This window comes from Natator depressus, chromosome 1, assembly GCF_965152275.1.
Source record: "Natator depressus isolate rNatDep1 chromosome 1, rNatDep2.hap1, whole genome shotgun sequence".
Taxonomy (NCBI): domain Eukaryota; kingdom Metazoa; phylum Chordata; order Testudines; family Cheloniidae; genus Natator; species Natator depressus.
The window spans coordinates 343,002,806-343,018,959 of NC_134234.1; the positions used below are offsets into that span (position 1 = coordinate 343,002,806).

The 16,154-nt window shown below is 44.4% G+C and overlaps 1 protein-coding gene across 4 annotated transcripts in view; it reads right to left on the minus strand.

Moving 5' to 3' along the window:
- AHCYL2 (adenosylhomocysteinase like 2) overlaps nt 1-16,154 on the minus strand; it is a 196,759-nt gene that overhangs the window by 74,679 nt on the left and 105,926 nt on the right. The window contains exon 1 of one of the 4 annotated variants that reach the window (XM_074942742.1): nt 2,579-3,034. The exons of 2 other annotated variants lie outside the window; for them this stretch is intronic. In XM_074942742.1, coding sequence (XP_074798843.1) covers nt 2,579-2,635 — 57 coding nt within the window. In that variant the 5' untranslated portion in view covers nt 2,636-3,034. Of the gene's footprint in view, nt 1-2,578; nt 3,035-16,154 lie in introns of those variants that run through there. One more of the 4 variants, XM_074942745.1, reaches the window with a different exon arrangement.

Below are 16,154 nucleotides of genomic sequence, written 5' to 3' on the forward strand. Positions count from 1 at the left end.
ACAAATCGTAGCCTTATCTATGATACCATCTATGCACAGTCCAGATCTCCGCTTCATTGTAATTTCTACCATATTGAGGGTCACAGTTGTCCCCCAACATAGTTAACATTGGGTTCATTCTCCTCAATCATGTTCTAACCCTATTCCTGTTTTCTTCTTCAGCCCTGTAAAACTTCAAATGTATAGCACAATTCAGGGACACCTACATTACAAGACTGATTTAAATCACGTCAGGAGATTGCTGTGTTGCAACTGATTCCTCCAATGCAGTGAAAGTTATAATGTATGTGGGACCTTAAGCTTGGTTGTTGTACAACCAGTTTAAAATACAGCTTGGCTGACCCATGCGAAAGGGACTAAATGTAGGGTTAGTTAAAAATCAGTGCTTTATCCAATGTGGGGACCTGGGTTAGAACAGTGATTTTTTGTAATCCCCAAACTCCCTGAATCTTAACACCCCACAACTCTGAGAGGGGTAGTAGGTTTGAAATAAAGCACCAAACCAACATGTGAATTTTGCCGTTCAGGACAATCTTTATTTATAGTGTGGTTGGACCCATCCACATTGGCTTGGCAAATCATGTTATATCTGGGTTTAGCAGAGTTCAAACTGATTATGCGTGGCTGTTAAACACAACTACAAGCTCTTTGTATATGGGCCTTGTAGCACAGACTCTTTAAAATGTATTTTCTTCAGAAAAAATACATGTCCAGATAGCAAAGAGAAACTGTTAGAGCCCTGCTAGCAACCATCACATTTAAACTTATTTTTTGCTAGCATGGGTCAGATCCCAGTATGATTACGGCACTTGTTTCTTTGCCCTAAAGATCTAGAAATTATGAATGACCAAACTAAACCTAGTTCATAAACAGAAATCCCAATTTGAAGATATTTGAATCAGTATAAAATAGACACTTCTAAAGCGTCAAACGTTATGCCAAGTTTTATCAATGCTGACCTTCAAATGTAATAACTATTTCCTGACAGTGTGACATAAAATACAAGGTAAACTGGGGTAAAGTACAGTAGAGAATTTCACTCTGTAGAACACCAGCAGGCTGGGGAAAGAAAATGACAGGTTAATAATTACTGTAAAGCTTTTAGTGACTAGCAAAATGTGTAGAGAGGCTAATTAACACTGAATTATTCCAGAGGACTAACAAAGTTCAAACCGAACCAGAACAGATCCTCTGAAAAGGTATTTTTATAGCTTTGAGTATTTACATCAGACCAGTTCAAATACTGGGTTTTACCACTGGCTATTTGCAAAGCTTGTTGCTGCAACACATTTTGAAGTACCTACAGAAACCCAGATCTCTTGCTATAATGCTCTAAAACAAACCAAAGGCCTTTCTTAGGCTCTCTCTACACTGGCAACTGATCAACAAAACTTTTGTCATTCAGAGGTGTTAAAAAAACACTCCCTCAAAAGACACAAGTTTTGTTGACGAAAAGCTCCAGTGTGAGCAGTGCCTGCCGACAAAGCTGCCGCCGCTTGTTGAGGGTGGAAGTTTTTTGTCGGCGGGAGAGCTCACTCCTGCCGACAAACAGTGGCTACACTGAGTGGCTTTCAGCCGCACAGCTGTAGCGGCACAGCCCTGTCGCTAAAAGGTGCGTAGTGTAGATACAGCCTAAGAAGAGCTCATAAGAGTCAACTTTTCAAACAGAAAGAATTTTAGGTTGTAAAACATGAGTAGCAATCTGGGAAGGAGTAATAGCTCTTAATACGGCACTCTTTTGCACTAGGATGGCATAAGCATTTTTAAACCATGGTAGGTGCACAGACACTTTCTCTGGTGGAAGCTGTCCCCCAGACACAAGCTTTACCTGTTCAAGTGCTGGCTAGTTTTCAAAACAGAATCACTATGTTGTCAACCGTTTCAAGAACTCCTAGTGTCAAAGAAGCAAAGCAGAGAAAAGGTTATTTCAGTTCTCACTGTGTTTCCTCTCCTGCCCTCTTACTGGTTGAGGTGAGGTTGAGCAGCACATGTTGCTCTGAGGATCAGTTGCCTGCTTTAAAATTAACATTAGGGAAGGTAACACAGACATAAGCAACACAGATGCCATTTCAAAGATGGAGTCCTACTTAGTAATAAACATTAAGATTGCCAACGAAATAATAAAGAGTGTTTGCTATGCATATCTTGTTCTCAGAGTAGACAATGCAATGCACCCCAGAAGATTATTCTGCACTTCAAGTGGTTTTTCCTCCATGTATCTCAGATTGCTTTATAAACATTAAGTCCTTACACAATATTCCTGTGAAGTAGGAAAATAGTATCCCCATTCCATAGATGGAGACTATTTCTAGTGCCACTTGACCTTTTACAGTTAGACTGGACAGTATATGTACAATGAAGAATAATCCTGCATGGGCAGAGAGATGGGACTACTGGATCTTGCCTGCCTCTGACTTTAATGATTCCCATTCCTGGTAAATTTTATTATACTTGAGTACAATGCAGTAAAATTGAACCTGGCATAAATCCACCTGACAAAGAGAAAGTCCCTTTAGAAATCCAGTAGTGACCGATTTGCTATGTATTAACTAAAATAATAAACTATACGTCAACTCACCATCCACTCTGGCATGTGGAAAGCAGAGGTACCTGCGCTGCTGTCCCATTTCTCCATAGCTGAGACTTTTCAAGTTTGTTCTGTAGCAAAGGGAATTGCTATTTGGATGTGCAAAAAAAAAAAAAAAAATACACACACTGTACGCGCGCACTCAAACTCAAGAGCCAAGCTCCTAGCTTTTCAGGAGCTTCAGTGGCTGCACCCCCTTCCAGCACAGGCCTTCTATTCAAATCAACCTCATTAGTCAAGTGCTCAGACAGAAGATAGGCAGCTACACGGACTGATTCAATGCCTCGTTTCTGTTTGAAACCCTGGGCCAGATGACGCTCTCAAACACAGTTTCTCTTGTGGCTACTTCATACTTTCAGCTGGGCACTCCATGATGCACAAGCAATGAACCCCTCTCTCTACAGACTTTTAGCTCCAGTTGAGTGCAGAGTGCATGCCTGGCAGCCTTGCTTTTGTGTGTGTGATATCTATCAATGGCCTGCCTACGCCCCTAAGAATACGTCACCGAAAATGCTGATACCGTGATCAATAAGGATCAAGGTCAAGAACGCACTTCTATTTTTATAGCTCCTTTTTGTACTGTATTGTAAACATGTGTCTCCTTGAATATAGCTGGATACTTGATAGCATTAAAAGTTCATGTAACTCTGAACAAAATAGCATATGAGTGCCTCTAGCTGCTAAAAATGTACTCCTGGCAAACTAGCAAAACAGTGTATTTAAAATTAACCTCTAAGTGCCACAATTTTGTATAGAACACAGTAAATATTGTTTTTAAAGAATATATGCATTTATCAGACTCAGGGAAAAGCAGTGGAGTGTATTTACTTGTCCACAGCTCCCTCTGCTGGGTAACATGCACACCCTTCTTTTTGGAACTAGCTGAAAAACAGGTACTGTATAAACATCTAGCTGAAATGAATGATTATAAAGTGTTCTCATGTTCAGAAGAGCTATGGGGTCCAATGTTTGTTCACTCCACATTAAACTTGCTCAGTTCACAAGTAAAATTATGGCTTTGTGATCTGCTAATGCTGCACACTCAGCATGGGGTTTCTAAATTAAGTTGGGTCTTTCTGGTTCACTCACTACCAACATTTAAGATTCTGCAATCAGAATTTAGTGAAGAATCTATCTTCAATGCACAAATTAGAAAAGAATCCAGCTCATTATTCTGTAGCTGCAACGGTTCTGCAGGAGTAAAAAGTAGTAAAAACTTTCATCATTACAGTCTGGAGAGCCATGTCTGATTACACACAAAACAGATGTTGGAATAAGGTGTCAAACAACAGCGACATTAATATTTTATCTGTTATTGGCTTTTTATAAAAGAGAAATTTCATATAACAATGGCAATCTGGACTAACTAGCTAATCTTCTTACAGAAGCTAGTTTTCCAATTATAAGCTCCAAATTCCACCCAAAAGAAACTGATCCCCTTGAAAATTTCCATGCCATTTCTCATTCAGAGAGATTTATTTCTGGGAAACCCCCCAAAAAAGAGGTTTAAAGTTATGACGGTTGACTTTTTCTCATCTCTGAATTTTTGAACAATTTCCTAAGGTTTTTTTGGCACATCATCTCCAAAATGGCTCACACTACAAACTTACAAATGTGTTTTAGCATTGCTGATAAATGTCTTCCAGTGTTTGAACACATATTAGTATTCCAACAGCATACTTCCATAACAGAACAAAACAACGGGGCAATGTTAAGGTTGGATGGGAGCTGCAAATTGGTGGTGGGGGTGTTAGTGAATGATTATATGGCAGTGGAAACCTGGCTGGATATCTTTACTGTTCATACAGAGTTTAATGTGGATTTTTTTTATTTGATAGGTATAGAATTTTTGTAAATACAGTAATGGGGGCGGTGCCACCTTGAATCCACTGAAATGCTGTCAAATTTAGCTCTTCTATAACAAAGTTTTTTGTTTGTAAACAATACTTTAAGACAACTGGACAGCACTCTGGCTTCTCTCTTTCTCAGAGATATTGAGAGCTTCCCCTGCATGCCTCTTAGAAGTACCATGCAAGAGGATGAATACAGCACTTCACACTTACTCATTCCTCTCTCTTCCATCCTGCCCTCATTAGAGGGTATTTGGCTTCTGAAACCACCTTTTCTTAATTTTGCATTGCAAAGCTCACCTAAATGCCTGGGACAGTGTCCTGTAATCTACAGTAATTTTCCTCTCCTATCCTCCTAGTGTATCAACAAATTTTGAATGCCAAAGGTTTGGAGTTGCCAGGTCCTAGCTGAGACAGGGTCATCTGAGGCTAGGGGATAAAACTGAAACCCAAGCAGAGCATCTAGTATGTTTTGGACAAAGAGTTCTAATGAAATAGGGACAAATTCAATGCTGGGGTAAGCAGGGACAACTCCATGGAACTGGATGTAATCCTAATATGTCAGTGGTGAATCTGGCCCATAGACTAGATCAGGGGTCTCAAACATGCGGCCCGCGGGGTTATTTTCTGCAGCCCGCCAGCTCCCCGCGGCTCCCACGCCCCCAGTGCTTACCTACAGCAGCTCTGGCCCGGCGCACACTGGGGTCAGGGCAAGGCTCCCTGCCTGCCTGCCCCGCGCCGCTCCTGAGGGAGCAGGGGCACAGGGGTCTGTGTGTTGCCCTTGCTTCCAGGCACCGCCCCCCACCGCTCCCATTGGCCGGGAATGGGGAACTGCGACCAATGGGAGCTTCGGGGGAGGTACCTGGAGGAGCGGCCAGGGAATTAAGAATTAAGGAAGAATTAAACACTATGAGAATTAAGGAAACCCTGTCCTGACAAGTCTTGAGGAGCACCCTGTGTATGAAGGGGAATGGCGGGAACACGTACAGCAGGTGACCCATCCACGACAAGTGAAAGGCATCCACGATGGAGCCTGGGCTGTGGTTCAGGAAGGAGCAGAATCCCTGGCACTTCCTTTTGCCCCACCTCTGGAAAATTGAGTGAGCGATGTCCCATCTGAGGGACCACTCGTGTCCATGGAACGAGCAACTGAGGTGGTCTGCCAGCTTGTTCTGCATCCCCGGAAAATGCGACACCTGCAGGTGTATGGAGTGGGCAATACAAAAGTCCAACAGCACAAGGGCTTCCCGACAGAGGGGAGAGGAACGAGCACCACCGTGTTTGTTTATATAGAACATTGCTGCAGTATTGTCTGTGAGCAGCAATATACACATGCCGTGTATATTCAGACCGGCCTGAAACACTTGGCATGCCAGGCGAACTGCCCTCAGCTCCGTCACGTTGATGTGCAGCGATAGCTCTGCATGGGACCAGAGGCCCTGGGTTCTGATATTGCCCAGATGCACTCCCCAACCGAGCGTGGCCAAGGGAAAGCGTGAGGTGGGGTTTTGCGAAGGGTACTCCCACACAAACCAGCTGAGGTTGCAGCCACCATTGGAGAGAGTGGAGAACTTGAGGCGTGAGGGTCACGATTGAGTCCGATGGGTCCCTGCCTGGTCTGTGCACCTGCGCTAACCACGTCTGGTGCGCCATCCTCGTGCGCATCTTCAAAAGTTGGGCTTGGGGCTGGGGGGCTGTTTGGTTGAACCCTGACCTTGGCCCGAGGAGGATTGTGGTGGGCGTTTCCTGTTATTTCTGCCCCTCCTCCTAGGTGGATCCTGCCTAGAGGGTCCCAGGTAGAAACGGGACGGGGGCTGAGGTCTAAAGGGCTTTCTCTGAGGCGCTGGGCTGTGTAGCCCCAGAGACTTCAGAGTTGCCCATGAGTCCTTCAGGCTATGCAGACACGTGTCCGTATTTTGAGCAAACAGGCCCTCACAGTCAAAGGGGAGGTCCTGAATTGTATTTTGGACCTCAGCTGGGATCACTGAAACCTGAAGCCATGCACTCCGCCTCATAGCGATGGCGGTGGCCATGGTTCTAGCCGCAGAGTTCGCTGAGTCCAGGGCTGCCTAGAGGACGGTCCTAGAGACCACTCTACCTCCTCAAGGAGCGCACCGAACTCCCTGCGAGAATCAGCTGGGATTAACTCCTGGAATTTAGCCAACGAGCTCCAGGAATTGAAAGTGTAACAGCTAAGCACTGCCTGCTAATTTGCTACTCGAAGCTGGAGCCCCCCAGTCAAATAGACTTTACAGCCAAAGAGATCCAGCTTCTTGGCATCATGTGACTTAGGTGCGGGGCCTGGTTGACCCTGCCGCTCCTTGTGGTTTGCCACATCAACCACCAGAGTCCCCAGTTGGGGGTGAGTAAACAGATGCTCATAGCCCTTTTGTGGCACAAAGTAGCATCTCTCGACCCCTTTAGCCGTTGGTGGTATAGAGGCCAGGGTTTGCCAGAGCACCTTCGTGGTGTTCTGAATTGTCCTTATGAAGGGCAAAGCTACTCTGGAAGGATCCTCAGGGGTGAGGATGTCCACTATCGGATCTGAGTCCTCCATAACCTCCTCTGCCTGGAGGTTGAGGTTGACTGCTACCTTCCTAAGCAGGTCCTGGTGGCCTTGGTATCCATTGGTGGTAGAGTGGTGGAGGTGCCCGCCACCGCCTGGTCCGGCGAAGAGGAGGAAGAAGTTCCCAGGACAGGGTCTTCCTGCTCCTCGGGTTCTCTGGAGGCCGAGTCAGGTACCTTGGAGCACCCCGCAACCGGAGGTTCAGGGAGAGGAGAGGCCGTGCTTGACTGTGGCCACTCAACAGCCCTGTCCTGTAAGGGATCCTCAGGGGCCCTAGGGGTGTGGCGTGCCATCGACGTCGCTGATGGAGGGGCACCAGGGGCCGATACCATCGACACTGGCCTAGATCCCTGACCTTGAGCCTGGTGGTAGGCCCGGGGGGGGTCCAAAAAGGCCATTGCACTGGTCCCTGCCACTGCAGTGGCCAAGTGGAGACTCGTGCCGGTTATTCCACCGACCTACGGTGCCGGGACCGGGAGTGGCTGCATCGGGACACAGACAATTCCGCGTCTGACTCTGACAAGTATTCTGTACCTGACCATGGGGGAGTGGAGCCCGACAGTGCCAGGGAATGCTACCAGGGAGATGGAGATTGGCGCCGCAACATCATGGGCTTCCCCTGATGATGAATCAACGGCGGCGCTGCCGCCAGTGCCACCGGTGCCACCATTGGGGTGGGAGGGATAGCTCAGTGGTTTGAGCATTGGCTTGCTAACCCCAGGGTTGTGAGTTCAATCCTTGAGGAGGGATCTGGGGCAAAAATTGGGGATTGGTCCTGCTTTGAGCAGGGGGTTGGACTAGATGACCTCCTGAGGTCCCTTCCAACCCTGATATTCTATGATTCTATGATCGGTGTTGCGGCCAGTGTTGTAATCACCCGCGATGCTGTGCACGACGCCACAATTGGTGCCATCGCCATCACTACTGGCGGTGCCTGAGTTTGCGGGGCCAGGTACTGAGCCGTCATATCAATGAGGTCTCGAGCCGCCTCATATACGTCTGGAGTGGAGAAGAGATCAAGCTCTTCCTCCAAATCGTCATGGGTAGGAGAATCTGTTCTCGCCGGACTCAATGGCTCTGCACCTGGGGCCGGAGTCAACCGTGCCGGTTCTGAGGGACCAGACCTAGGGTGTCCCGCCAGAGGATGCACCCCTCTGGAATCCCCCCTCGGCTTCCTGCCCAGGGAACGTCCCCTGTCTGGTTTCTTTTTCTTATGCGGCACTGGAGATTGTAAACGGTGCCGCTGTGAGGCACTGGCCTTGCGGGCTGGGGAGCGGTGCCAGTGCTCCCTGGTGGAGTCCTTCCTCGGTGCCGGGACATCCCGCACCGAGGGTGCCAGCATCGGCTCAGGCTGTGGCTGAAGGGCCAACTCCAGCAAGAGGAGCTTCAGGCAATAGTCCTGCTCCCTCTTAGTCCTGGGTCTGAAATAGGGCACTTATCTGTCTGATGGCCCTCCCCGAGGCACTTGAGACAGGCGGCGTGCGGATCACTTGTTGGCATAGGTTTTGCACACCTCTCGCACACTTTAAACCCCTGCGACCGAGGCATGCCCCGGAGCCGGGGAGAGTAGAACGGGGCGGAAACCCCCCAAAGTACATAAACTAATCTAATCTACAACTATTAACTACTAACAAACAACTATGTACACTAGAAACCAGGGAACCACTAGGTAAGGCACTTGTAAAGCAAGAGACTAAGCTGTTCCAACGACCGTCACGGGCGGTAAGAAGGAACTGAGCAGGTGCCGGGTTGGCAGCGACATATATACACTGCCATGAAGGCGCCACTCTAGGGGTCTCCACAGCCGACCCGACGGGTTCCGCTAGGGAAAAGCTTCCAGCGAACGTGCACGCAGCACGCACACACACCTATTGGAATGCACATGAGCAATCACTCGAAGAAGAACCAGTGCTTCCAGCCCTGCTAACGCTTGCAGCTATTTCTCAAACTAATGCTCTCTCATTAGCCTTCAGAAGATTTAATTGGAAACTGATAATTGATTGCTCCTCTCAAACAGTGAAACAAAAAGCATCGGTTGAAAAGTTTAAAAAGAAATTAATTTTTAAAAGTCACTTGCGGGCTGACTATATGTATTAGTAACTCCAATAAGGAAGTCAGTATTATTCCACTGTGCTCAACAAACTAATGAAATATTAATTCAAAGAATTCTGAATCTGCTGCAAATCTTGACTTCTGCAATCATTACATTTTTGAATCATTAGTATCTGGTGTGTGTTTTTATATATTCTTGTACTCACAGAAAATATAACTCACGTAAAAACATCATACTTGGAAAATACTTCCAATATCAGATGAAATAAAATGGATTACTTCCAAGCCTTGTTAGGCTAAGATCTTTGTGCCAGGAACTTCACCTCCACATCTGTCTGTAAAGCACACAGAACACATTTTAAGCTAAATAAAAATAGTTCTACCACCATTTTCTTGCATGCTGGACCTACTAAACTTGCATTGCTTCCTATACCCTTATTTTAGCTGAGGAAAGGCATCCCATGATAGGAAAAGGCAGATAATGAATCCTGGTCCCCTAGATATCCTAAAAAAAAATCAGACCTTGAAATCTATAAGAAATGAACTGGTCTTAGTCCAGTTCCTACTGCAACATATCATAAATGACCACCACAAAATAGGTACCATCTTAGACAGCGTGAGCAAGCAGTTCAGTATGTTGGCAAAACTCCCATTGACTTCAAGGAGGGAGTTTTACCTGTTTAATGTACTGCAGGAGCCCACAGAGTAAAAGGAACAGAATGAGTAAGAATGCACCATGTTCCTCTTGCCCCAGGTCAAGGATAAGGCATTAAAAAGAAACTTGCCCTGCTACAGAACTATTCTGTGGATAGAGAGCTCCAGTATCCAGGACTCTTAATTTAGCATCTTTCATGAGTGAAATTCACCCCTGTGCAGAGAGCTACCACAAGCCCTAAAGTGCCCAAGAAACATCACTTTCTTTGTCACTCTGATCATCAGAAAGATGCTGAACCATATTCAGTAAATAGCTCTCTCAGTTAAATGAGCCTTGGACTAGCAGAACAGCTGAAGGCTTTAAAAACATTTGGTAAACAAAATTTAAACAGAGAGGTGAAATGCTCACTGGGAAGGACACCCAAGGACAGGCTTTCACCTAGTAGTAACAAGTTTGAGAGAGGAGAGGAAAAGTGATTCCAAAGCCTTATGTAAATAGAGCTTTAGAGCCTGCTTTAATAAACAAACACTTTCCCTGAAACCACAGAGGAAGACACGGCCTGAAAAATTAGAAATATTAAGAGGTCTCTGCTGGAGCTCATAGAAATTCTTGGCTCTACAGAATAACGGATCCAATCTCTGTTGAAAACTTGAATAAAACTTAATGACAGACAGAGTCTCTTCAGTAGAACAACCAAACAAGGCAAGCCTCAGTAAGAGATGTTTGGCAATTAAACAAGAAGGAAGTTTAACGTGAGAAGACAGGCAGTGAAAACTCTACACGGACACTAGGGGGTGCTGAGAGTCTGCAGAACAACAGCATTTATTCCTTATTTAATACATTCAACTTGATGGTTGCAAAAAAACTTCCAATTTACACCTTTCTGTGGGAACTCTGGCGTTAGGGGACAGCAAGCTGGGCAACTGACTGGGGCCCCATGCCACAGTGGTCCTTGCAAAGCTACAGAGCTCAGACTCCAGCTTCAGCCCCAGGTGGCAGGGCTCAGGGGCTGGGGTTTCAGCCCTATGCAGTGGGGCTTCAGCTTTCTATCCTGGGCCCCAGCAAGTCTAACGCTGGCCTTGCTTGGCAGCCCCCCTGAAACCTGCTCACGGCCCCCCAGGGGGCCCTGGTCCCCTGGTTGAGAACCACTGTCTTACACCATACAGCTCCACTTGGAGACATTTATCATTATGAACAGCACTGCTTTAATGAGAGAAAGGAGAAAAATTAATAAGGGCTCCCTCAAAAGCAGGCCATTACTCTGGTGCCAATCTACAAAATGAAGCAGGAGTGGGAAACTTAGTACCCATTGTGCCAACTTTAGAACGAGCCTGCATTATTTCTATTCAACAGATGAGATCCCAAGAAAGAGTACATTAAATGCTCAAACGCACACATTGTTTTCCCACCTGTTTGAGCAAGGTATTTGCTGTTAAATGGACTGGAACCCTATTACACATTTACTTTTAAATAAGTACTTTCAGTGTTTGTAAATTAATGATCTCCATGTACGCCATGCCAGTTCCAAGCTCTTTGGAACATTGTGGGTGAGGGCCTAGCTCAGAGAGCAACCTTCTTTAGGTGGGAAGCCTGAACGGCAACACTTTTCACAGAAAGTCCCACTTTACGTGATCCTGCTAATGGTGAGTTTGAGAGTCTATGTAAGACATTCCAGTAACTAAAATACTTAAAAGAAGTGCAGCAATTGCTTGCAAGAACATGTATGCAGGAGAATAGAGAATGGATTTTCTCTGTCTGTAGAGTCCTCTGCAGCTCATCTTCTGGACTCAGAAGGCCCACCACTAAACACAGTGGGGTTCAGCATAAGGAAATGCCTTCTACCGGTGCCAAAGACTTCCTCAATTAGACGAGCTGCCAAGCTAATGAACAGTTACATTTAGAAAATTAATTCTATTATAACTGAATAAATAAATAAATGATAAAGCCCCCACCTAGCTCTCCTGCAGTGCTTTTCATCCCTAGATCTTCTAGCACTTTACATAGGGGATAAATATCATTCCCATTTTACAGATGGGAAACTGAGGCACAAAGGTGAAGTGGTTTCCCCAATGTCACCCAGCAAGCCAATGGAAGAGCCAGGAATTAGAATCCATGTCTCTTAAGCCCCAGTCCAGCTAGCCCTACAATGAATGCATTTTGATAAATTACTAAAATCCTAGGAAGTACAACAGAAATTCATATGATTGGTTTGTCTATATATTCACCTTAAATACTTCATGACAATGAGTTTATAGACCAAGTCCAAATGCCCAATGAAAATCTAGGGAATCTAAGTGTATGTCACCTTTCCAGGGACATAGAGCATAGCCTATAACTTCTAATCACCAAAAAGGGCATTCAAACTCACCTTCCACCCATTCAAAACACTCTAACAAAATGATTTCAGAGGCCGAAAGAGGGCTAGACACAAAAGCTGTACCTCTCTAACTGGTATAGTTAAAGCAGCATAACTGGATGGAATTATATCAGTATAAAGGTGTTTATATTTGTGTAGTTTAGTCCCATATAGGAAGGGGAATAAGCTATGCTAGTATAACTACTCTGGTATAAGACAGTTTTATAACAATTTATCCACATTCGCATTACGGGTTGTACCAATGTAAGCATTTCACAAAAAATCCCACAGCCCTAACCAAAATAATTATACCACTATAAAAACTGTATAAACCAGAATTTATACACTAGTTACATTTAGGGCTTTCTAAACTTGAGGTTTTTTAACCTGAGGTTTACTGATTGCCATTTAACTTGAGGTAGTTAACACATTTTCAGAGTCTGGCCTGAATTTAAGCTAAGGGCTGGTCTACACTAGAAAATTAGGTCAACAGTTAAGGAGACATAAGTCCCCAGGTAGACAGTGCTAGGTCGATGGAAGAATTCTACCACCGACTTAGGGCATAGCTACACTACAAAATTAAGTCGACCTAATTTACATCAGCATACAACCGCCACAGTAATTACATCACTTGTGCATGTCTACACTTTGCTCCTTGTGTTGGTGGTGTGCGCCCTCATCAGGAGCATTTGCAATGATTGAACTGTCAGTGTGGGGCATTGTGGGATGGCTTCTGAAAGTCAGCAACAGTTGATGCCAGCAAGGCAGTGTCTACACTGATAATGCATTGTCCTAACCAGATTGACATTGACTCCATGCCTCCTGTGGACGTGGACTTAAGAACATAAGAATGGCCATACTAGGTCAGACCAAAGGTCCGCCCAGCCCAGTATCCTGTATACCGACAGTGGCCAATGCCAGGTGTCCCAGAGGGAGTGAACCTAACAGGTAATGATCAAGTGATCTCTTTCCGGCCATCCATCTCCACTCTCTGACAAACAGAGGCTAGGGACACCATTCCTTACCCATCCTGGCTAATAGCCATTAATGGACTTAACCTCCATGAATTTATTCAATTCTCTTTTAAACCCTGTTATAGTCCTAGCCTTCACAACCTCCTCAGGCAAGGAGTTCCTCAGGTTGACTGTGCGCTGTGTGAAGAACAACTTCCTTTTATTTGTTTTAAACCTGCTGCCCATTAATTTCATTTGGTGGCCCCTAGTTCTTATATTATGGGAACAAGTAAATAACTTTTCCTTATTCACTTTCTCCACACCACTCATGATTTTATAGACCTCTATCATATCCCCCATTAGACTCCTCTTTTCCAAGCTGAAAAGTCCTAGCCTCTTTAATCTCTCCTTATATGGGACCCATTCCAAACCCCTCATCATTTTAGTTGCCCTTCTCTGAACCTTTTCTAATGCCAGTATATCTTGTTTGAGATGAGGAGACCACATCTGTACGCAGTATTAAAGACGTGGGCGTACCATGGATTTATACAAGGGCAATAAGATATTCTCCGTCTTATTCTCTATCCCTTTTTAAATTATTCCTAACATCCCGTCTGCTTTTTTGACTGCCGCTGCACACTGCGTGGACGTCTTCAGAGAACTATCCACGATGACTCCAACATCCTTCTCCTGATTAGTTGTAGCTAAATGAGCCCCCATCATATTGTATGGATAGTTGGGGTTATTTTTTCCAATGTGCATTACTTTACATTTATCCACATGAAATTTCATTTGCCCTTTTGTTGCCCAATCACTTAGTTTTCTGAGATCTTTTTGAAGTTCTTCACAGTCTGCTTTGGTCTTGACTATCTTGAGAAATTTTGTATCGTCTGCAAACTTTGCCACCTCACAGTTTACCCCTTTCTCCAGATCATTTATGAATAAGTTGAATAGGATTGGTCCTAGGACTGACCCTTGGGGAACACCACTAGTTACCCCTCTCCATTCTGAAAATTTATCATTTATTCCTACCCTTTGTTCCCTGTCTTTTAACCAGTTCTCAGTCCATGAAAGGATCTTCCCTCTTATCCCATGACAACTTAATTTACTAAGAGCCTTTGGTGAGGGACCTTGTCAAAGGCTTTCTGGAAATCTAAGTACACTATGTCCACTGGACCCCCCCTTGTCCACATGTTTGTTGACCCCCTCAAAGAACTCTAAGAGATCAGTAAGACATGATCTCCCTTTACAGAAGCCATGTTGACTTTTGCTCAACAATTTATGTTCTTCTATGTGTCTGACAATTTTATTCTTTACAATTGTTTCAACTAATTTGCCCGGTACTGACATCAGACTTACCGGTCTGTAATTGCCAGGATCACCTCTAGAGCCCTTCTTAAATATTCACGTTACCTTAGCTATCTTCCAGTCATTGTGTACAGTAGCTGATTTAAAGGACAGGTAACAAACCATAGTTAATAGTTCCGCAATTTCACATTTGAGTTCTTTCGGAACTCTTGGGTGAATGCCATCTGGTCCCGGTGACTTGTTACTGTTAAGTTTCTCAATTAATTCCAAAACCTCCTCTAGTGACACTTCAATTTGTGACAATTCCTCAAATTTATCACCTACAAAAGACAGCTCAGGTTTGGGAATCTCCCTAACATCCTCAGCCGTGAAGACTGAAGCAAAGAATTCATTTAATTTCTCTGCAATGACTTTATCGTCTTTAAGTGCTCCTTTTGTATCTCGATCGTTCAGGGGCCCCACTGGTTGTTTATCGGGCTTCCTGCTTCTGATGGACTTAAAAAACATTATGTTATTACCTTTTGAGTTTTTGGCTAGCTGTTTGTCAAACTCCTTTTTGGCTTTTCTTATTACATTTTTACATTTAATTTGGCAGTGTTTATGCTCCTTTCTATTTACCTCAATAGGATTTGACTTCCACTTTTTAAAAGATGCCTTTTTATCTCTCACTGATTCTTTTACATCGTTGCTAAGCCACAGCGGCTCTTTTTTAGTTCTTTTACTGTGTTTTTTAATTTGAGGTACACATTTAAGTTGAGCCTCTATTATGGTGTCTTTGAAAAGTGTCCATGCAGCTTGCAGGGATTTCAATCTAGTCACTGTACCTTTTAATTTCTGTTTAACTAACCTCCTCATTTTTGCATAGTTCCCCTTTCTAAAATTAAATGCCACAGTGTTGGGCTGTTGAGGTGATCTTCCCACCACAGGGATGTTAAATGTTATTATATTATGGTCACTATTTCCAAGCGGTCCTGTTACAGTTACCTCTTGGACCAGATCCTGCGCTCCACTCAGGACTAAATCCAGAGTTGCCTCTCCCCTTGTGGGTTCCTGTACCAGCTGCTCCAAGAAGCAGTCATTTAAAGTATCGAGAAATTTTGTCTCTGCATTTCGTCCTGAGGTGACATGTACCCAGTCAATATGGGGATAACTGAAATCCCCCACTATTATTGAGTTATTTATTTTGATAGCTTCTCTAATCTCCCTTAGCATTTCATCTTCACTATCACTGTCCTGGTCAGGAGGTCGATAATAGATCCCTACTGTTATATTCTTATTCGATCATGGAATTACTATCCATAGACATTCTATGGAGCATGTGGATTCATTTAAGATTTTTAATTCATTTAATTTTACATTTTCTTTCACATATAGTGCCACAATTCCCCCCCCATCCATGACCTGTTCTGTCCTTCCAATATATTTTGTACCCCGGAATGACTGTGTTCCGTTGATTGTCTTCACTCCACCAGGTTTCTGTGATGCCTATTATATCAATATCCTCCTTTAACACGAGGCACTCTAGTTCACCCATCTTATTATTTAGACTTCTAGCATTTGTGTGCAAGCACTTTAAAAACTTGTCACTGTTTATTTGTCTGCCCTTTTCTGATGTGTCAGATGTTTCTCGTCTGATCTGGCACATACTTTATCCTCTTCCATCCTCTCCTCCTGACTAAAACCTAGAGAATCTCTAGCAATAGATTCTCCTCTAAGAGAAGTCCCTATCTGATCAACGTGCGCCTCTGCAGCAACTGGCTTTCCCCATCTCTTAGTTTAAAAACTGCTCTGCAACCTTTTTAATGTGAAGTGCCAGCAGTCTGGATC